At 41.5% G+C, this 23,622-nt stretch overlaps 1 protein-coding gene across 6 annotated transcripts in view; it reads right to left on the bottom strand.

Annotated features, from left to right (window-relative positions):
- The window catches only part of MCPH1 (microcephalin 1), a 211,573-nt gene that overhangs the window by 182,482 nt on the left and 5,469 nt on the right, over window positions 1-23,622 (bottom strand). For 2 of the 6 annotated variants that reach the window (XM_047772247.1, XM_047772242.1), the window contains exons 3-5: window positions 23,129-23,247; window positions 2,341-2,428; window positions 799-913 (exon numbers count right to left, since the gene is read on the bottom strand). In XM_047772247.1, the coding sequence (XP_047628203.1) occupies window positions 799-913; window positions 2,341-2,428; window positions 23,129-23,247 (322 nt within the window). Of the gene's footprint in view, window positions 1-798; window positions 914-2,340; window positions 2,429-6,676; window positions 6,769-7,232; window positions 7,284-12,578; window positions 12,642-23,128; window positions 23,248-23,622 lie in introns of those variants that run through there. The other 4 variants (XM_047772245.1, XM_047772243.1, XM_047772244.1 and 1 more) reach the window with 4 other exon arrangements.

The raw sequence follows: 23,622 nt of genomic DNA, 5'->3' as shown, positions 1-23,622 counted from the left end.
CGCCAAGGAGTAGACAGACAGACATGTTTCTGCCTGGAGCAGACAGATAGACTAGACTGTGAGGTCTTGGACCAGCACAGCACCGAGAGAAAGAGACTTGATTCATTGGGCAATGGCAGGACTGGGCACAAAAAAAGAAAAAGGCAATGTTCAGGGAAGTTATGGGGCAACACTTGCAAGCTAAAGGTTCTAGTCAGTTCTGCTACTTTATCAAGACGGACTTAAAGAAGAAAAAAAAAACTAGAGGAATGAGTGCTTTCTATGTTATGCATTATAGTTAACAAAATTGCTTATTTGTATCAATGACGTATTAGGATTGGTCTGAAATACTGAGTTTAGAGAATAGTGAAAAGGCAAAAAAGAGAAATACTAAAAACACATAAAGTACTTTAAAGTTTGATGATGTTTGAAAATATTTTTCTATATCATTGAGAGAATCCATCATCTAACATTTGCCTATTCTGGATAACAAAAAGACCAAGTACTAGTATTCAGTAAAAATACAAAGCTATACACACAATAAAGAAAGTAGAGGGATTTATTCTAACAGGGCTAATCTGTCAAAACTCACTTTTCTCCTAGAATCATTCCTGCAAATACAAAGTTTCATCGATCCGATGAATGACTGGGACTTTGTGGTTGACTGGGTTCAACCATGGACCCTACAATGGCTGCAGTCAGGTCTCCTGAGGGTGACAGATTTGTTTTCGATCTGCTGGGCTAAAACTCCCACAGTCCTCTCAGCTACATCATGTACAAACACAGGTGCCAATGATGGCTCTACAATTCCCAGCTTACCCAGAGTTCTTTTCTGCTGCTGGAGCTCTTTAGCCATCTTCTCAAACCTCTTTTGCAGTCTTTTATCATTTTCTGGTGTTTTAGGAATAAAATCTTTAGGCTGCATACACTTGCGCTACACAAAAAGGACATAAAAATTAATAATACTGTATCACGATTGTGTAAGACAGGAAAAGAACCCTTTCATATACATTCCTGATATCTTCTATAACATCAACAATAAACCTTCTTAAAGAGGTATTTCTTGCACTATATGTGAATTGGTAATATTTATTCTTTCTACAACTGTAAGAATATGGACAGGATTTTAAGGCTAAGTGCTATGTTGTCTGAGGCATTTTCAGGATTCCAGCATTCTTAGTTTCCAAGAAGGTTCTTAAAACAAAATTAGTCTCTTTTTCCTTTTTATGCTTTTCTTCTTTTTTGGCCACCCCAAAGCATATGGAGCTCCCAGCCAGTCATCAGATCTGAGCCACAGTTGCAAACTATGCTGCAGCTACAGCAAAGCTGTATCCTTAACCCACTGTGCTGAGCCAGGGATCCAATCTACATTCCAGGACTCCAGAGACGCTGCTGATCCCATTACAGTGGGAACTCCTCTTTTTCCTTCTTTATGCTACTCTAGTTTTGTTTTGTTTTTTTCAAACTGGAACTGCTTATTTTGAGGGAAGGGCAATTAAGAGATCTGCCTGATCTATGTTTACTTGATGTATTACAATGAAAATATACTCTTATTGTCAATATGTCTAGTATAAATACTTATTTTTAAACCAGTAAATAGAGCTACTGCTTGTCCATCCAGAGAGTCAGGAAATGTTCCCATTTCACTACCGTCCAATGAGATGTAGATAGAGACAGCCAGACTGAGTTCTGGCTTCTCCGTGATGAAATGTAATGGACACGCAGGATTTACCATTTGCAGAAAACTTGGAGATGTTACGGAAATGTCTCTCTAATCTACAGGGAATGTACAGCTCTCCTCTGCCTATTTCAGTTTGGAAAAAGTCTGAAAATCTTTTCTCCAACAGGGATTCTCATGTGATGACAAAGTGACCGATATTTTATAGTGAACTATACCCTCAAATACAGAAATCAATTAAAACTTTTAAATAATAAAAAATCAAAAGGGTTGTAGTTCAAATATAAATTAGCCCTCAAGTGAAAGCAGTAACTTCATATTGGTACAGATTTTCTGTAATAAATAACTTTACACACTTGGATACTCGTGCTTCAGACTTTTGAGATATTCAGCCCAAAGAGATGAAATGTATTTTACTCAGAAATGGATTCTGAGGTAGTTACCAGAGCACCTGAATCAGGGCTGGCCTCCTTACAACTCTGTTTCCTTTGTCCCAATAGTCTCTTCCATTTCTTACAAACTGACTCTAGTAACCCATTTAAAAATGCCATGTAAAAAGAATACCATCAACAGCAACATTTAAGACAACTCTTGACCATATTTCTAAAAGTTTTATTTTCTAGGAACAAAAAAAGATGAATACATTCCTAAGTTCATGGTCCACACTGAGGTAGTGTACTTACCTTTTTTTGGATTACGCTTGGTAAGTGTTGGTTAGAGTTAGCTGCGGGAAACAGTGACTCATCCATGTGCGCTCCAGCTGTCCTGCATCTGTGTAAGTAAAATGAGGCGTAATGAGCGTGTTCTGTTATAGTCACACGCCGTTAAATCTGCAACGTGTGTCACTTAGCAAAGTAAGAAATCCCTGCACAGGCCATTTTAACAAACGGGTCTTTTAAAATAAGTACATTTATTACCAAACACAAAAGGCAATATAAATTCAACTTTCCAAATCTTCTCTGACCGGTGTTTTTAAGTATTAGAGTAGAAGAGAGAGGCAGGTACAGGAAATATAGTTCTTATACAAGTGTAGACTTGTAACACTTCAAAATGACCAGGGTGTGGCCCTCATAAAGGTTTAAGCACATGCAAGAGTACACACGACATACAATGAATAATCCAGAGCTAGAAGGGTCCTAAAGAAATTAAGGCCAGAAAGCTCATCTTTTCCTCCCAAACTGAGTTCTCCTTGCTGTGTGCTTCTGTCCAGGCATCCTTACCCCGAAACTGGGTCTATGAGCCCAGCTCCTCTGGGCTCTGTCTCCTGTTCTCCTGGCCTGCCCACCTCAGGAATCCCTGGACTGTGCCCTCCTTCTAAGTATTCAGTGCTCAAATCTAAACAATCACAACAATGTTCTAAATGATCTCCTTCCCCACAGGTTTTCCTCCTCTGACTCATTCATGTAATACTGAAATATTAATCTTAAAACATTTCATTCACCTCTCCACAACCCAGTTCAAACACTTTCAATCACTCCCGTGTTTATGCAATTATAACACCCATCTGTTGAGTCTTTGTAAAATAGGGCCCCTAAAGAGTTTCCTGGCGGCACAGCAGGTTAAGAACCTGGTATTGTCACTGCTGTGGCTCAGGTCATTGCTGTGGCACAGGTTCAATCTCTGGCCTGGGAACTCCCACTTGCCACAAAACAAAACAAACAAAAACCAGCAACAAAAAAACAAAACAAACAGGACACCAACAAGGTGATGTCCTTATCACTAGATCTGTGAATCTCAGCGTGTGGTCAGCAGCCCTGGAGCTGGTCAGAACTACCGTAATCCTGCGAAAACTCCCTGTGGTTCCCACTCCTCACATCAGGGCACGCGATGGCCCTGGTCCCACTCATGACATCGGGGCACACAGTGGAGCCGTTCCCACTGCTCAGGTCAGGGAATATAATGGCACCGTGAGCCATTGCCACACATCCAACACAGAAGCAGACATGAGAACCAGACCATCTTGTCTTCACCCAGTGGTGAAAGTACTTTGCAAAAATGTAACAATCCAAAAATTTGCTGAGGAAAAAGACAGAAGTGAGTAAAGTTCTAACCCCTGGTGGTGGTGGGGGGCAGGAGGCTGAGAGAACAGGTCTCAGTCTGGAAGCTCCCCCTCCTCACTAGACTCCAGCCACTGGAGTTTCTAGTACTATCCTGCCTAAGGCAGTGAATGGCCTTCCCTCCCCAGAACACTGGTCCCCCAGGTCACCAACTCCAAGGGGCCTCCCCAAGCACTATCCAGCCAGGGGGACGAACTCAGAGGGCCTTCTTACCCCCTTTGAGGACCTTACAAAACTTTTCTTCTTCATTAAAAGTATGTTCTGTGAAGGCAGAAACTATGCCTGTCTAGTTAGAGCTGTAACCTCAAAGTCTGGCAAAAAGTCTCAAAAATATTTTCTGAATAATGACTAAACTGTAGAAAGAAACACTTTGGACTTCTTTATACCATATGTGTATTCACACACCAAAAAACATATAGCTCAAAAGAGATCACAGAACTAAACACTAAAGCTAAAGTTTCTGAAAGAAAAATGCATGAAAAAACTCATGATTGAAGTAGGCAGAAACATTCAGATAGAATATCAAAAACAAAGCACAGAAGAAAATGAAAAACCGGACTTCAACAAAATGAAAAACTTGAATACTCAGAAAGACACAATAAAGAAAACTAAAGACAGATGGAGAGAAAATTATTCTAATATGTATATATATGTATATCCGATGAAAAAAATTAGTGTGCAACATACAAAAATCACATACAGCTTAATATTAAGGCAAAAACCAAATTTTAAAAAATTTAAACCCAAGACAATACACAGTCACTAAGCACTTATCTTATGTATAGTACTAGTACTCAGGGAAATATAATGAAAACCAGATGGGATCCCTCATTATAGTTAACTGACTTTTGACCAGGGGCCCAAGACAAGTCACTGGGGAAAGAACAACAAAAGTGTTGTCAACAAATGATGCTGAGACAACATGAAAACAAATGACATGAGACCCCTACCTTATACCATACAAAAACTAACTCAAAATAGATCAAAGACCTCAATGTCAGAACTAAAACTACAAAACTCTTAGGAAAAAAAAAAAAATCAGAGTAAAACTGTGTGATCTTGGATTTGGCAAAAGCTTCTTAAATGACACCAAAAGCACAAGAAACAAAAATAAATAAACTGGACCTCCTCAAAATTAAGACCTTTTTGCTTCAAGGGAAAGTGTAAATAAAGGAAGTGTAAATACAATCTGCAGAATGGGAGAAAATATTTACAAATTTTAGGTGTATGATATATCCACACAGTGGAATATCATTGGGTCACAAGAAGCAATGAAATTCTGACACAGGCTACAACATGGATGGAGCCTGAAAACACTATGCTAAGAGAAGAAACCCAGCCCCAAAGGCCACCTATTGTATGACTCTACTGCATGAGACTCCAGAATAGGCAAATCCCTGGGGACAGAAAGCAGACCAGGCTGCCTTGGGCAGAGGGCACAGCAGGATCAGTGATGTAAGGGTTTCATTCTGAGGTGATGAGAATACTTTCAATAGATTGTGGTGGTGGCTGCACAACTCTGAATATATTAAAAACCACCAAACTGTACACTTTAAACGGGTGAATAATATCCCCCAAATGTCACCTACAACAACAACACATGAATACCACTACATACTTACTAGGATGGCTAAAATTAAAGATTGACAAGTGCTGGTGAAGATTCATGTCCTGCTGGGAGGAACGTATAAAGTGACACAACCGCCTTGGCAAACAGTCTGGGTTAACAACCCAGGAGAAATGAAGATACACAAGGTCACAAACGTGACTCTCCATAGAACCTGAGTCATAACAACCAAAAACTGAAAACTACCCAAAAGTTCATTAACAGGTGAACAGATAAACAAACTCCTATATCCCTGCATTAGAATATTGGCATGTATGACAACACAGATAAATCTCAAAACCATCATGATGAACAAAAGAGAAGCCAGGCTCAACATAATACACACTGGATGACTATTTATAAGAGATGCTAAAACAGGCAAAGCTAATCAACAGTGACAGACACCAGGTGAGTGGAAATTGGGGCTGGGGAGGGTGACCACAAAGGGACAAACAAGAACTGTCAGGGTGATGAAAATGCTCTGTATTTTGACTGTGGTGATGGTAACATCTGTATGTACATTTGCCAAAGTTCAATGAACTATACACTTAAAATGGGGATATTTCATTTTACAGAAATTTTACTTTTTTATTTATTTGCTTTTAGCTGCGACTGCAGCATACAGAAGTTCTCAGGCTAGGGGTCAAACCCACACCACAGCAGCAACAACAATGGATCCTTAACCATTAGGCCGCCAGGGAACTCCAGAAATTTTATTTTTAAAAAGTTGACTTTTAAAAGTACAACTCATCACTGAAGCCGGTAAAAAGCCTACAGCTAAGGGCTGGGCAGCATAATGGATCTAATGAAAGAGATGAGGAATAGGCAGCAAGGACGGAGAGGACCAGGAGGGGTTTCTTGGGAATGTCTTTTTTGATGACCAGCTTCTTCTCAAGTGCAATGTCACCTATTTCCTACTGTTATAAGCACAAAATAGCCAAAAAGGGGAGGCTGGGAAGCACTGGGACAGAAGACTGGGATCATCTCTCATCACGTCCATAGCACCATCAGCAGGCTCAGCCCAGGGAAGTGCTGCTGTCTCCCCCACAACATAGCTGAGGAAACCAAGGCCACAGAAGACCCTCTGCCCGCGTCTACAAGACTATAAGCCCTCTGCCAGGCAGTGGTCTCAAAGGTTTGGTCCCGAGGGGGGAGGTGTGTGGACCCACCACACACCCTACACACAATGGAGGCCTGCGCAGACATACTCCCTGAATCTACTTGGGTTTAAACACGGTCCCACGACTCAAACATCGAGTGCGCTCACATGCTGAGGGAAATTCTGAAGCCACCACATCAAAACCACGTTTATTAGTCACTCAGTCAAAATCTACTGAACAAATAGAAAAAGCTCACCAGCTGGATTTCTGCTTTTCTTCAGAAATGTGAAATGGTAACGTTATCCCCCCATCTAGTGGTTAAGAAGAGAAATGTTTCCAGAGATGCCCCTAAAAGCAAAAGAACCAACCTTTTATCTAGCTTTTCAGACTGCTGCCCTCAGAGCTCCTGGGAACAGGGCAGTGTGGGTTCCCTTCCCCTGGGAAGTCCTGCCTGGGATCCAGCCAAGAGCCCCCCTGGACCACCCACACCCGGCCCACCCTCAGGACCAGCCTACCCCAAGCCCAGGCAGTGAGTCATTCAGCCAGTGTCTAAATCCCTATGCTGGAGGCCAGGACAGATAACAAACAGGCGCTAAGGGGCTGACGCTGTGAAGGCGCCAGACTCCAAGCACCCTATCCTGGCATAAGAAAGGTTTAGGTCATACCCCGCCCCCTGGGAAGAAGGCAGAACATTACAGAAGTTCCAGTGACAGTGCTGTGAGTAGAGAGCAGAGGGGGGCAGGGGGGAGGGAAGCAGGGCTGTGGGTGAGCACCTACTGTGCGCAGCCTGGATCTGTGCTTTTTCAACATACCCGGCTACTTCCCCGGGAAGCAGTGAGAGAAGAGGTAGGATTTGAACAAGGCTGAAAGGAAAGAAAAGAGGTTCAATAACCATATTTGAGGGAGGGACACGTGAGGGAAACAAACAGCAAACAACAGAGGAATGCAGGCGGACCCCAGAGGCCTTCCCGTCCCCTCCCCTGGGTTTCATGCACACACTAAGGCAAGCACTGCCTGATGCATAAAGGCCCAGCCCACCTGGCCACTCCCCGTCCTGGAGGAGCACGTTATTATGTTCAGCCCTGTTAACTGATCTTTAAACCAGAGGATGGATGTGCCAGAGAGACATGGTACTTTCAAAACAGAAACCAGACAGGGAGAGACTTAAGGCAATAAATTTCCAACCCCCACCTTGCATAGATTCCTTCTGAAAACTGAGCTAGGCCTCTGCTTCTCCCACCCACCTCCCTCACTCTGCCCAGGCCACACGGACCCCAGCAGCTCCTCCACCACAACCCCTGTAGCCACCTAGGACCTCTGGATTTGCCCATAAACAGCTAACTCCATCCCAAACTGTACTAGGGTACCTGCCGAGGAATAAAATCCTCTAGGACAATGAAAACAGGAAACATTTATGTTAGTGGTTTGATGACCCCCCCTTAATTAATCAAACCTAGTACACATGCCTTGGTCTATTACAATATTTCTGTCAAGAGTGAAATAAGGCTTTAAGCTCAAAGTACTCTGGACAGTGTTGAAGCTGACATACACTGTAGTGGGGGATGGGAACAACTCTGCCTTTTCTGCCTCCCAACCACTGTCAGATGTAGCACAGATCCAGGAGGACCCAGGAGAGCAAAGGAAGCCTCTGATGCTCAATTGGCCTCTCCCTCACATATCTAAAAGAGCAAAACCACTTGGCAATCTCGATGCCCACTTGTAAGGTGTCATGAGCTGGCAGGAAAGGCATCTTTGGGCTGGAATTGCAGGTATCTGTTCACAGCAGATACATGTATGTATCACTAACTGACCACAAGAGGGCGTGGGAGAGCAGCACGCACTCCTGTGGCAAGGAGCATACCCACCACCCTGACTTTGGGTTCAAATACTACTTCCCACTGAAAGAAACCAGGGCTCCTTGGAGAAAGGCTGAATCTAGGGCTGGGAAAGATAAAGGACAAGCTGATCCTATATTAAGATGTGCCAGAGGAGAAAAGAAGTGTTCTGGGAAAGATGGAGAAACAATAAAATAACACAAAAGTCACCTTGAATAGGCTACCACTGGCCAATGAAGGACAATTCAAACCTCAAGAGGGACAACAACAATAATGGACTATAACCTAGTGGGTAAAGTACAGACACACACAGTGTGATGAGGGGCAGTTACTTATACAGTTTAAAAGAACCTCCCTCAAAAGCCACACACGTTAATTGCCAGGAGCACATTCACCCAGGGAAGAAGCCAGGGAGGCCCCACCAGGCACAGGAGGAGTCCATCATCACTCCCAGGTCAGATCACTTCACCAGGAAGCACCAGACAATCTTCACATGCCATGCATAGCCTTCAACAGTGTCAAAGGCACATGAGCCAAGGACAGGCCCAGCAAGGGTTCCAGAGCAAGAAATATGAGGAGACACAACAACTAGGCATGGGCTTCTGGCTTCTGATGCAACAGCTGTGACGCCAGCATGGATGGTGGTTATGCAAGGAAACGGCCTGTCTGTAGGAAACACTAAATGCAGGGTGAGCGACAGACTCTAACAGGCAAGACATCGCTGGGAACTGGGCTCCCAGTTAATCTGTCATAGTGACTGTTTAAAAAAGCTAACTTCAGGAGTTCCTGTCATGTCTCAGCAGTAACGCACCAGACTAGTATCCATGAGGACATGGGTTCAATCCCTGGCCTTGCTCAGTTGGTTAACGATCTGGTGTTGCCCTGAGTTGTGGTGTAGGTGGCAGACATGGCTAGGATCTTACGTTGCTGTGACTGTGGTGTAGGCTGGCAGCTACAGCTCTGATTCGACCCCTAGCCTATGAACCTGGGAACTTCCACATGCCAAAGGTATAGCCCTAAAAACAAACAAACAAACAAACAAAAAAGCAACTTTGTGACTAACTTTCCTCAACAGAACTGGGAGGTGACAGCCAGGCTGACCTTCATTCTTCCACCTTTATTTCTTCTTCCTTCCAAAGGAAACCTCAGAATTTTATCAGCTGCAGTTACACAGCTGTCTGCTCTGTAAGGAACACACCCAAAAATAACAGAATGGGATTCTAGTGACACCTAGTGACCTTAGGTATTCCGTGAAAGTTCACACTTTCAGGGGAAAACATGAGCCATGGAATGGACAGGCAGTTAAGGAAAGAAGAATGGACATGTGACATAGAAAATAAAGGTCAGGTTGGCAGTCATTTCTAAATTATATCAAAGGAAGTTCATGCTCACTAAAAATCAAGGAAATGCAAATGAAGTCAACTTTAACTTTTCGCCTACAAAATGGGAAAGATTAAAAAGTCTGATAACTCACACAGCTAGAAAGAACAGAATTTAGCGCATTTTTCTCCCAGAATGCAACTTGATAGTATCTATCATAAGTTTAAATATGTAAGCCATATGAATCCAAAAATCCATTTTTGGAATTTAAAGCTGTGGAAAGAAAGTAACATATACAAAGGCTTGATGTTGTACTATTTCTGATTGGAAAGAAAAGAGAAAGAAATGGAAAACTTCATACTTATTAATAGGAGGTAGGTTACATAAATTACTGGGTATCTATTACAAAAGACTATATATGTGTTTTTTTTTAAATAAGATACATCTCTATGTAAAAACATAGAAAAATGTTCTCTAGTACACTCATAAATAAAAAAGCATATATATGTCCCATGGGAAAAAATCTATTGACTTACAAGGATGTGTATATATGTATATATCAATCAATGTAAATGCATTATGTATACTTCTTTTTATATGCTCAGTAAAAAAATCTGAAACTATGTATCCTAAATTCTCAATGGTAGATTTCTCCCAACTGAGGGGAGTTCTGGAAGATAAGGCTTGAAGTGGATTAAGTGGGGATTTTTTACTTTAAAAATATGCACACATTTAAATACAAATACATTTAATTCAAAAGAAAGTTTGTTTTCAAAATAGCAAAAGGAAATCTAAAAATCACTAACTTCATATAATTAAAATCTGACTGTGTTACAACAAACAATAACAAACAAAGAAAAAATTTTTATTAAAAATGTGATTAAGTTCACTTTAAAAGGAGCTTAGAGACTGCCTTTGGGTAAAGTTATAATTATTATGGACTTGGAGTTTCCATGAACCCCTTGGGCTAAGCAGGGGCAGAGATAGAGAAAGGAGATAAGGAGGAAAGAAATTAGGAGAAAGACCAGCAAAGGAGCAGGACAGCAGGACAAAAACCATAAGTGAAGGCGCCACGTCAAGACAGCTGGAGGCCTTGCTTCAGTACAGGAAGGCCCGGCTGCCAGGTGACACTTTTGCCCAAGTTCTCCACTAAGTTCAAGCTTTTAGTAACGTGCCCGTATAACCTTTTACATGGAGCTCTGATACCTCCTCTGTTCATTAACTGTTGGGACAAATACTTCCTGAGCACCTACTATATGTTAGATGCTTAGTGGAAACACAGCTACAGAAGACAATAAATACAGAGGCTGAACTTATGGTGTTTGCATCATAAGGAAAGACCATGATGCAAGGCTAGGTAGACAGACAGACAAATGAGCAATTAAGTTTTACCGCACAAAAATGAAATAAGGAGTTGAGAGAGGGAGTCACAAAGGGGACTCTACTGTAGATCGGGGGACAGAGAGAGCACTTCAGGGAAGCTGACCCTGATACAGGACACACATGAAGGAGCTGAGTCCAGAAGAGGGTGAAGCAGCAGGAAAAGAAGGCAGAGTCCCAGGTAGCACACTCCCAAGAACTGTGTCCTCTATCTGAGGACACAGAAAGACCAGAGTGTCTAGAGGATACAAACGGGAGAGTGGGCCAGCTGAGGCTGGGATAGGCTGGAGATGAATCATGCAGAGCTCTGAAGAGAGGTCAGCAAACCCTTCCTGTAAAACAGTCAATACTGTAGGCTTTGTGGGCCACACTGCTCAATTTTGCATGTGCAGTGCAAAGGCAGGCAGTCACAATACACCATCAACTGTGCATGGCTGTGTTGCAGTAAAACTTTATTGATGGACAGTAAGATTTGGATTTTATGCAATTTTCATGTGTCATGAAATATTCTTTTGATTCCCCCCCCCAAACTTTTAATATTGTGAAAACCACTGTTAACCCATGGGCCATCACAAATAGGGTGGTAGGCTGCATTTGGCTCCTGGGCCACTTGTCAGCTATTCCCTGCTTGAGACAATTTAATTCTAAATAATTTAATCTCAGCAAGAGGAAAAAAGTGATTTATGTGTTAAAAGTGTTATATCTGCTGATGTACAAGAAATGAAAGGAAAGAGGGGCAGGCAGGAATGAGGCAAGATGAGAGTTGTCTGGACTGAAGTGGTCAGTGGGCAGCAGCAGATGAAGAGCCATGGCAGGTCTGAGATAAAACCAATGGGCCATTTTAATGGATGGCCTAAGAGGTGAGGGAGAGTCCACCTCTTAGGTGAAGGACAGCTGCCCGATTCTGAATCTTCCCCCAAACCCTCCCATTAAAAATCAATTAAGAAGGAACAAACATAAAGACACACATGACCTGTACTTTCATCAAAACTTCAAATGATATACAAGTAGAAAGACAATCCAGATTCCAGTACAGCCTCCAGTCCAGGGATGCAGAAAGCAGGGGAGAAGAGGCTATGACTCCATAGAGAGAGTGGAGGGGCCTGGAGGACTCAGGTGAAGCACAGGAAAATCAGGCTGAAAAAGAGGAAGTCTGGGACGAAATGCCCAAATACAGAACACAGTGGATCAGAGCACTTGTTAATAGGGAATGGGCATGAATGTGAGCTGGCCCAGAACCAAGAGGCTCCAAAAAGCATTGATTCTGAGCAAGAACCAAATACATGGAAAAGTGGCAAGCCTCGGACAAACAGCAATGAAGGAAAAAAAGGAACTAAGGGGAAAACATTTAAGGGTCCTGGAATAATAAAAGGCAATCCCCCTTCCCAACATCAGCCACAAAAAGAACTATGCAAGAGAGCAGAACTAACACAGGAGGGTGTTATGAACTAACACAGGAGGAAGACTTACCTATAAAATCAAATGCAGTAGCACAAAGACATTGTATCCATAAAAAACTACTTGAAAAAGAAAATGTAGTCAAACCATTTCAGCTGATGAAAATCTTCCTTCCCCCAAATAAAAACATATATAAAGCTGAAGAATATAACACAACCCTCATACCTGAATCAAATACTGTCAAACAACCATTTGGGAAAATCCATCATCCAGTCAGCCATCATCCACCTATATGTGTGAGATATTTCTTGAATCATAAACATAAAAAACAAAGAACAGCAGCAATTAAAAAAAAAAAAACAGAAAGACAGTAAACAAGAGCCGATTAAACTCAAAAAAAAAAAAGAAGACAAATCATGTCAGAGATGACAACTATATTATGATAATGCCAAAAGAATAGACAGATACAAATTAAAATTTAATACAAAATACTGAGGAAAAGCAGGGAAGAAAATAAAAATAACACCAAGAAAGAAGTAAAAAGAAAGTCAAAATGGATGAAATAAAAAGCAGGTAAAGAAAGTTCAACATACATATAATTGAAGTCTTTGAAGAAAATCAAAGCAATAGAACAGAGTAATATGTAAAACAATCATTCAAGAAAAAAATTTTTTTTTGTCTTTTTGCCTTTTTTAGGGCCTCTTCCCATGGCATACGGAGGTTCCCAGGCTAGGGGTCTAATCAGAGCTGTAGCCACCAGCCTACGCCACAGCGACAGCAACATGGGATCCAAGCCATGTCTGCAACCTACACCACAGCTCATGGTAACACTGGATCCTTAACCCACTGAGCAAGGCCAGGGATCGAACCCACAACCTCATGGTTCCTAGTCGGATTCGTTAACCACTGAGCCATGACGGGAACTCCAAGAAAATTTTTTAGAAGTAAGAATCTGTTGAATCTCTTGAAAAGAGATTGGAATAATGAAATGAATCAACTAGAGACACAGTAAGAAAAAATTATTAAACTTTAAAGGGGAAAAAAAATCCTTAAGAATCCCCAGGCAGAAAAAATAATTTTACATGGAGAAAATAGACTGGCATAGATGCTTCAAAAAGGACACACTAAGTTCCACTGTGTTTAGTCCTAACAAACCAAATCTCCCACAATGAAATACACTATAAGCCACACATTCTAAAAATCAAGAAAAACAACAACAACAACAACAAAAAACCCCTCCAACTACCAGAAGGCTTTGGAAGCTAGGGAAAAAATCAAAAACAAACAAACAAACAAAAAACCAAAAACAGGCAAATTTTGAAAGGAAGCAAAAAAATCTGGGGCTTTACCACAGTTTCTGGGGCTTTACCCTGAGGTAAAACATGGCAATCTCTACGGGAGTGTAGTGGTGGCAACTGCTGCCTTTCTGGCCAACTGGGATAAAGAACTCATGCCTCCAAGGCCACCAGGGACTGATGAAAGGACCCTGGAAACAAAAAAAAAAAAAAAAAAAAAAGAGAAAAGGAGAACCTCACTTTCTGAGCATGAAAGTCCAAGTCTCTGGCTGACCCCTGACCTACATGTCCATGGGGCAAACAAATCAGCTTGCACCTACAGCGAAGATCTGAATGAACCCAAGCAAATGCCCATCACAGGCCTTAAAATGACTGTCCACAGTTTAAAGCTAAACAAATCAACTGCTTGATAAAACAAACTCATCAATACCCTTTGGAGTAACAGAAAAGAACCCAAAGTCTATATAACATTTACAGTGTCCAAAATATAATCCAAAGGGGAGTGTCTGTTGTGGCTCAGCGGGTTACAAACCTGACTAGTACCCATGAGGATGAAGGTTCAATCCCTGGCTTTGCTCAGTGGGTTAAAAAGTTCCGGCGTTGTTGTGAGCTGTGGTATAGGTCACAGACACTGCTCAGATCCTGCTGTGGCTGTGCTGTAGTCTGGCAGCTGCAGCTCTGATTCAACCCCTAGCCTGGGAAAGTCCATACACTGTGGGTATGGCCCTAAACAGCAAGAAAAAAAAGAGTATCATCTATAATAGCATATTAAAGGCTCTGCTATGATGCAATAAGTTTGAGAAATTGGGAAATATCACTAATAAATTTGGGGAAAACATTCCACCCACAGCAACATAACAGATACGCATTTTCCTAAAGTGTACATGCAACATTCTCCTGGCCAGACCCAATGTCAGGGCATAAAAAAGTCTCAACTACTACAACTTACAGAATGGGGGAAAATAGTTTCGGATGATGCAATGGACAAGGGCTTAATCTCTAGAATATATAAGTAACTTATACAACTCAACAGCAAAAAAGCCAATCAACCAATGGAAAAATAGGCAAAAGACCTGAATAGACTGTTCTCCAAGGAAGATATGGCCAGCAAACACATGAAAAAATGTTCAACATCACTGATTATAAGAGAAATGCAAATCAAAACTACCACGAGATACCACCTCCCACCAGTCAGAAAGGCCATCATTAATAAATCCACAAATAACAACTGCTGGAGGGGTTGTGGAGAAAAGGGAACCCTCCTGCACTGTTGGTGGGAATGTAAACTGGTACAGCCACTATGGAGAACAGTTTGGAGATACCTTAGAAATCTAAACATAGAACTTCCATATGACCCCGCAATCCCACTCTTGGGCATATATCCGGACAAAACTCTACTTAAAAGAGACACGTGCACCCGCATGTTCATTGCAGCACTATTCACAATAGCCAGGACATGGAAACAACCTAAATGTCCATCGACAGATGATTGGATTTGGAAGATGTGGTATATATACACAATGGAATACTACTCATATTGCTACATAATGCCAATTGCAGCAACATGGATGGAACTAGGGACTCTCATACTAAGTGGAATGAGTCTGAAAGACAAAGACAAATACCATATGATATCACTTATAACTGGAATCTAATATCCAGCACAAATGAACATCTCCACAGAAAAGAAAATCATGGACTTGGAGAACAGACTTGTGGCTGCCCGACAGGAGAGGGAGGGAGTGGGAGGGATGGGGAGCTTGGGGTTATCAGATACAACTTAGAATAGATTTACAAGGAGATCCTGCTGAGTAGCATTGAGAACTATGTCTAGATACTCATATTGCAACAGAACAAAGGGTGGGGGAAAAATGTATACATGTAAGAATAACTTGATCCCCATGCTGTACAGTGGGGAAAAAAATTATAAAAAAAAATAAAAATAATTAAAAAAACGAACTGAAATAATATAAAATATGTTCTCCACCCACAACAGAATGAAATGAGATACCAAAAAGAGGACAAATTTTGGAAGGCTCATAAATAAGTAGAAATTAAACAAGAAGCTCCAAAATAACCAATGAGTCAAAGAAGAAATCACAAGAGAAATGGTAACTACTTTGAAATAATTGAAAACAAAAATACAACATACCAAATTATATGAGATGCAGCCAAAGCACTGTTTAGAGGGAAATTTATAACTACAAATACTTATATTAAAAGTTTAAAAAGAAGAAATATTTAAAATGCATAATCTAATGTTCTACCTAAAGAAACAAAAGAAGGAAAACCTAAACCCAAAACAAGCAGAAAGAAGGAAACAATCATAGTGGAAATAAAAGAACAGAAAAACAATGGAGATGAAACCAAGAGTTGGTTCTTTGAAAAGATCAATGAAATTGGCATGCTCTTTAGTTTAGACCTATCAAGAAGTGATTATTAAAATCAGGAATGAATTACTACTGATGTTATCAAAATAAAAAGAATTATCATAGAATTTATGAAGAACTAAGACCGAACTTACAAGTATCAAAAAAGAGAACACATTCCAACTCATTCTATGACAATATTGCCTGACACCAAAATAAAAAAAGAATCATCACAAGAAATGTACTGATCAATACCCCTTAGGAATAAAGATGCAAAAATAAAAATAAATGAAAATACTAGCAAATTGATGCAGCAATTAAAAAAAAAAAAAATATATATATGGGAGTTCCCTGGCAGCTCAGCAGGTTAAGGATCCAGTGTTGTCACTGCTGTGGCTCTGGTTGCAGCTGTGGCTCAGGTTCGATCCCTGGCCCAAGAACTTCTGCATGCCATGGGTATGGGGAAAAAAAAATATAACACAACCAAACAGGATTTAATCCAGGATTTAACACCACATTAACAGAATGAAAGTAAAAAATCACATGAATAGCTCAATAGCAGCAGACAAAGCATTTGACAATATCCACACACACCCCCCTCCCTTTTTTCTGGCCACCCCTGCAGCATGCGGAAGTTCCTGGGCTAAGAAATGAACCCAAACCACAGCTGTACCCAGAGCCACAGCTGTGACAACTTTGGATCCTGAACCTGCTAATAAGCCAAGGGGAACTCTCAAATTCCTTTGATGATAGATAAACCCAAACAAACAAAAAACTAGGAACAAAAGGAAACTTCTTCAATCTGATAAAGGACATACATAAAAAAAGTCAAAGCTGACCTCACAGTTAATACAGAAACACCGAAAGCTTTTTCTCCTAAGATTGGAAACAAGACAAGGATGTCCACTCTCACCACTTCTATTCAATACTGTGCTAGAGGCTACAGTCAGGGCAATTAGAAAAGAAAAATAAAAGGCAACCAGATTAGAAAGGAAGAAGTAAAACCATCTCTATATACAGATTACACAACACTGTATACAGAAAATTCCAAAGAAATCACAAAAACAGCGCTAATAAAGTTCAGAAAACTTGCAGGACACAAGATCAATATACAAAAATCAGTTCTATTTCTATATTTTAACTGAACAATCTAAAAATGAAATTAAGAAAAAATCCATTTACAACAGCATCATAAAGAAAAAAATTAAGAATAAATGTAATCTAGTAAGATTCACACACTGAAAACTATAAGATACTACTGGAAGAAATCAGACAGTCAAAAAACCCATAAACACTTCTAATGGCCAATGGAACACTAAATATTAAGATGGCAACATCTACCTAAAGACTGAACACAATCTCTAACAAATCAGCCACACTTTCCCCTCCCTACTGAAATTAACAAACTAATCCTAAAATTCATACAGAAATGAAAGGGTACTAGAAGAGGCAAATAGTCTTGACAATCAAAATTGTGAAGGCCACTCTTCCCAACTTCAAAAATCACTGAAAAGCTAAAAAGTAATCAAGACTGCACACAAGGTGCTGGCACAAAGATAAACACAGATTAATGACACAGAATTGAGAATCCAGAAACAAACCCAAGGACCTACAGTTAATTAATTTTCAACAAGGCTACCAAAGCAATTTAATGGGAAAAGAACAATCATTCAACAAATGGTGCTGAGATGAGTGACATGTAAAAGAGTGAATGTGAAGCCATACCTCACACCATGTGCAAAAATTTAACTTAAGTAAACCACAGACCTAAAAGTAATGGCAAAATTGTAAAACTCAGAAGAAAGCACAGGCGTAAATCTTCACACCATGGGACTAGGCACGATTTCTTAGTGTGACAATTCTTAAATGTGACATTTAAAACACAAGCAACAAAATAAAAAATAGATACACTGGACTTAAGAAAAATTAAAAACGTTTGTGCTTCAAAGGATACCAACAAGTAAATGAAAAAGTCAACCCACAGAGAGGGAGAAAATGTTTGCAAATAATGTATCTGACAAGGGCCTATATCCAGAATACATAAAGAACTCTTACAACTCAATAAGAAAAAGAACCCAATTTTTAAAAAATGGATAAAGTATTTGAAAAGACATTTTTCCAAAGCTACACAAATAGCCAATAAACTACAAAAAGCTGTTCAACATTACTGGTCATCAGGGAAATACAGACCAAAACTCCAGCGAGATGCCACTTCATGTTCACAGCAATGATATAAACATAAAGAGGAATGATAACCCTCATACATTACTGGTGGGGAATATAAAATGGTGCATCCGGTCTGAATAATAGTTTGACAGTTCCTCAAAAAGCTACGTAAATAGTTTCCATACAACTCAGCAATTTTATTCCTAGGTGTGTATATACCCAAGTGGATTGAAAAGATATATACACAAAAACTTGTACACAAATGTTCATAGCAGCATTATTCATAACAGCCTAAAAATGCAAATAACCCAAATATCCACCAACCTGATGAAGATAAACAAAACACGGTACATCCTTATAACAGACTATTATGCAGCCACTCAAAGGAATAAAGTACTGAGACAAGCTACCACATGAATGAACCTCCAAAACATTATGCCAAATGAAAGCACAATATAAAAGGCCACAGAATGTAGGATGCCATTTATGTGAAATGTCCAGAATAAGAAAATTCAGAAAGAAAAAAAGTAGATTAGTGGTTACTGGGGGCTAGAGGCTAGGGGACAATGGCGAGTGACTGCTAATGGCTATGGAGCTTATTTTAGAGTGATAACAGGAAAAAAATAACAGGAAACTCAGATCCTCAGAAGGAAGAGCAAGAGAATATATGGATAAATATGAGACAGTATTTTTCCTCTTAATATACTTAAAATACAACTGTTTAAAGCAAAAATGACAACAGTGGCTTGTGGGATTATAATGCATATAGATGTAACACATATGACAACCCTAACATAAATGATGGTAGGGCAGAATCAATGGACACATACAATTACCAGGGTTCTACACCTTATGTGAAAGGGGTACTATATTACGTCTAAGTAGACTCTGAAGTTAAAGATCTACTGTAATCCCTAAAGCAATCACTAAAAATAAAAGAATGGGAACACTTTTAATTTTAAAACTAACAGATTAAATAATCCAAAATAGGGAAGGAAAAGGGAAGAAAGGAACAAGACGTATTTCCTGCCTTTGTTCAAAAGGCCAAGAAACAGTGACCTCCACAGCCATGAGCCCCCCAGCACCCACATCTAGTCTCCAATACTGTTCTCCACCTGGAGGACATGGTCTTCCGAGAGGCGCCTGGAGCAGAATAGGCACAAGGTGTCTGTCAGAAGGGGCATGAAGCAGCTTCCACTATCCAAATCTGAACAATCTGAGCACCAGTCACAAACTACTAGCCACTGCAAAATACAGAAACCTAGGAGTTGACATTCGTCAGTCAATCAACGTGGGAGAAGGGAAGGCTCTGTACTCCAGTTCACAGCCAGGCACAGCTGAGCAAAGAGGGGAAAACAGTCATCCTGTTAAGATTCAGAGTTCAGGTTGGTTCAGGCAAGAATCACCACCAGACACATCCCCTGGGGGGCAGGGGGAGCTTCTAAGAGGAGCAGGATGACTACATGGTCTTCAAGTGCCTCCCCACAGGTGACTTCTCAGTTTCAAGGAAACAACAGGCATTGCACAGGTGACCAACATCAGTATCATCCTAAGAGGCAGGGGAACAATTTGGGTCTCTCAGTAGGACACACCACACTCTCAGGGGGCTTGCAGGCAGGAAACCATAACCTGAGTCTAATCACAGGGAAACACAACACATCCAAAATGAAGACCATCTTATTTTAAAACAGGGTGGAGAGTGAGGCTGGAGTCTTCAAAACTGCCCAAGCCACAGAAGATAAAGAAATGGTCCAGCCTAAGGAGACTAAAGAGACAAGGCCCACCCTGCACAATACCCTAGCCTGGACCTCCTACTAAAGGGAGAAAAACACGGTAAAACTGAAACAGCTAAAGCATGCTGTTGGGGTCATCTGACAAACTTACACTTTGAAGACAGATTTCCTAGAAGCATTTTCAGATGAAAATTTCAAGACAAAAGAAAATTTCATCTCCAAAGGCAATAGTTCTCTTGTAATTAGCTTCTGGTGATTGCTTCTCCCAAGACTAATGATACATGAGGACCACACCCACTATAAAGATCCATCCCCTAGAGCCACACAGTGGTAACACTCTATTATATACATACATACAAAGTAATGCAAGCTTTAAATCTCTTTTTACATTCACATTTAAAAACACTCTCACTTGTATCTTGTAATAATCAGGTTCTGTCCATGCCTGTCCCCATATCCGACTGTCCGAGGGGAAATCTGATAGAGGCTACTTTAGGACTGTCTTGGGACAAAGATACATATGATAAGCACCTCTGGAGAAGAGAATGTTCCCCGAAATCCAGATGTATAGAGTCATACTGCTGCTTTTTTAGAAAACTAGAGTAAATCTATATCAAAGCAGTAATGGAAAATATAAGGCATAGACTTTGGCTGATGATATGCGAAACTGTTCCAAAGGAAAAAAGGCTATAAATTAAAAAAACAACAACAAAAAAAAAACAACAAAAAAAAAACACTTTAATGGTAAGGCATGGCCATTCAACCCTATGTGAGGAATCTGGACCTTTTAAAGTAAACCTCCCCTGGTGACAATGCACAACACAGCAGGGTCCTTGGAGCTGATCATTCCACCACTGCATCTGATTTGCCCCTCAGCTATAATATAAATCTTTTGAGGTGTCACAATCATTCTAGTTCTTCTGAAGCACCAAGTGTGCACTTGTTTGTTACTGCTGAGTCAAGAGCTGCCTCCAGGCTAACTGGCCCCATAAAGAAAGGGGTCCTGTGAGGAGAGCAGGCTCCATTTCTCCTCCATAACCTACACTTCACACAGCATACTCTCCAGTCAGCTCCTCCTATCCTTCCAAACATAATCTCTTACTGGACCCCAGAAAAATCTCAACCCAATCAAGATCAGTTAATCCATCAACCTCTCTCCTATCTTTTACTCCCTCCATGAGCATCGCCCCTCCCAAAACTGACCAAGCTTGACGTCCACAGTCCATCACCACCACTGCTACGCACACCTCTCCAAACCCCTGATGGTGGTGTCTGTGTAAATCCTTCTGGCCTACAGGTTACCAGATAAACCACTGGCCTGTCCCTCAGCTTTGCTGTCCACTCACAAACACCACCCTCAAGTGCGCTGCTAGCCCTGCCCAAAAGAGGCACTCCCTCTAGGACATTCCCTGATCCACCCACTCTCCCATGTTCCTAGACAACTACTTCACGGGTTCTCCTCAAACCTCTAAAATCTTCCTCCTGCTCACTCTCAGATGACAAGAGAAAGTAGGGACAATCAGAAAAGAATTCCCACAGGGCTCACACCACATCTATTCACCTGGCAGTGACTGTCCCCGGACACTCTGCACTCCCTCCTGTCGATACAGAATGGAATGATGGTCCTTGATATCCCATAACCCGAAGATATACAAAGTAACCTATATATCCTGTCCAAATCTTCAACTGCTCCACCAGAGTCTATCCCTACAGCCCTCTTAAGCCACCTGCACAACAAAGCCCCCTCTTGCCTCTGCATCACCCACTCCTGTCCCTGCTGGATGGGCTCCATCAGCACACAGAGGTGTTGTCATTTCTCCCGGCGAACAGCCTCCTCCACTACACACGCCACCCAGGCACAGCCCCACCTCTCCACCCCACTGGACCTGTCTCCACTCATGCATGTTCCACCCTTCTCCCCTCCACTCCTATTCCAGTCTTTCCTGCCCCCTCTAATCCTCCAAAACTGCTTGTCCAGCTCTGCTAATGCAGTGGTGATCTCTTGGACCCACTTTTATCAACCTCTCTGCCAGAGTTGATCACTATCCCTCCCTGAAGGCTTCACCTGACCTCTAGAATCATCCTCACTGGTTATTTTCCTCTAGCTCCAGCACTGAAGTGCTCAAACCTGGACCTCCTCTCCTCCTGTCTACACTCACGAAGGGATCACATCCACAGTTATCTGTACTCAGGTGACTCTCATTTTTATCTCCCAAGAGCTCCATGGTCATCTATCCAACTGCTGACCCGACACCTCCTCCTGGGTCCCTAATAAACACTCCAAACTCAGCACGACCAAACCGAACTCCTGACTTTAGCCCCAGACCTGGTCCTTCTGAAGCCTTCCCAACCCCAGGAAATGGCAAACCCATCCTTCTGGTTCCTCAGGTCAAGAGTCATCCTTGACTCTTTCTCTTCTCTACACTCACACCTGAAGCTTCAGAAACTCCACTCTGGCACTTCCTTTAAAAATACACACTGGATCTGATGGCTCTGCACAGCTGCCAGCCTGGGGCCAACATACCAGCCAGGGTCATCCAAGAGCCTCCCACCCACCCTGCCTGTGCCCCCATTCCTGCCTCCACACACTTCTCTTCTGCATCACCTGACACCCCACCACCTCTGACCTCAACCTCATCCTAGGCGTCCCCCTGACCGCTCCTGCCATGTGTGTCCCACCCCCCAAATTCACATGAAGTCTTAACCCCAGAATGTGTTTGGAGATGGGGCTTTTTAAAGAGATTATTACAGTTAAATGAGGTCATTGGGGTGGTCCATGCAGACACAGAAACACTTAGAGACCTGGTGAAGAGACAGAAATGAGATAGCCATCACCAAGCCAAGGAGAGAGGCCTCAGAAACCAAGACTGTGGACACTTTCACCTTGGACTTCTAGCCTTCAGAACTGTGAAAAATAAATTTCTGTTGTTTAAGTCCACAGCCCATGGTATTCTGGCCACCCTAGCAGACTAACACAATCTGCCTCCTACAGTTTCCCAAACACACCACCTCATATGGCCTCAGGGCAGGCTAAGGGTTGTACCACACCTATCTTTCTACTTAGGAAACTGAGGATGTTATATGACTTGCCTGAATAAGAGGCAGAGAAAAGATGCAAATCACACTTCATCTGGTTCTGTGATTATGCAAAATATCTCCACACTCTACCAATACTAAGTAACATAAGGTAAAAAATAAGACAAATGACTTACTTTTCAACCCAGAGCACTGAGACGAGCTTCACGCCTCTCTTCTGTGCTTTGTTCCATGTGCTCTGGTACCCGTCTTTGAACACAACATGGGTTACTTGTTTGTTAAAAGTTTTTGAAACCTGAAGACACAATGCAGACACAGGATAGTAAACTGCTACTATCTGCACAGTTTCATAAGGACAAGACAGTATCACTCCTATAGACATTTGCCAAAAAAAGCAATATAACTACCAAACTGCGTCAACCAATATACAAAAGGAATACATTCCCATCACTTGAGGTTATTCCAGGACTGCAAAGTTGGTTAACAACTAAAAGTCAAACATTATTATTCACTACCTTAACAAAGTAAAAGAAAAAAAACCACGATCATCTCAAAACATTTCAAGAGTACATTAAGGAGCTCTCCCTGTGGCGCAATGAGATCCACAACATCTTGGGAGCATTGGGACAGGGGTTTGATCCCTGGCCCAGCACAGTGGGTTAGGGATCCA

The sequence above is a fragment of the Phacochoerus africanus genome, chromosome 3, assembly GCF_016906955.1.
Source record: "Phacochoerus africanus isolate WHEZ1 chromosome 3, ROS_Pafr_v1, whole genome shotgun sequence".
In the NCBI taxonomy this organism is placed as follows: Eukaryota; Metazoa; Chordata; class Mammalia; order Artiodactyla; family Suidae; genus Phacochoerus; species Phacochoerus africanus.
The sequence above is the reverse complement of the archived record's forward strand: the minus strand, read 5'-3'. Positions and strand labels throughout refer to the sequence as shown.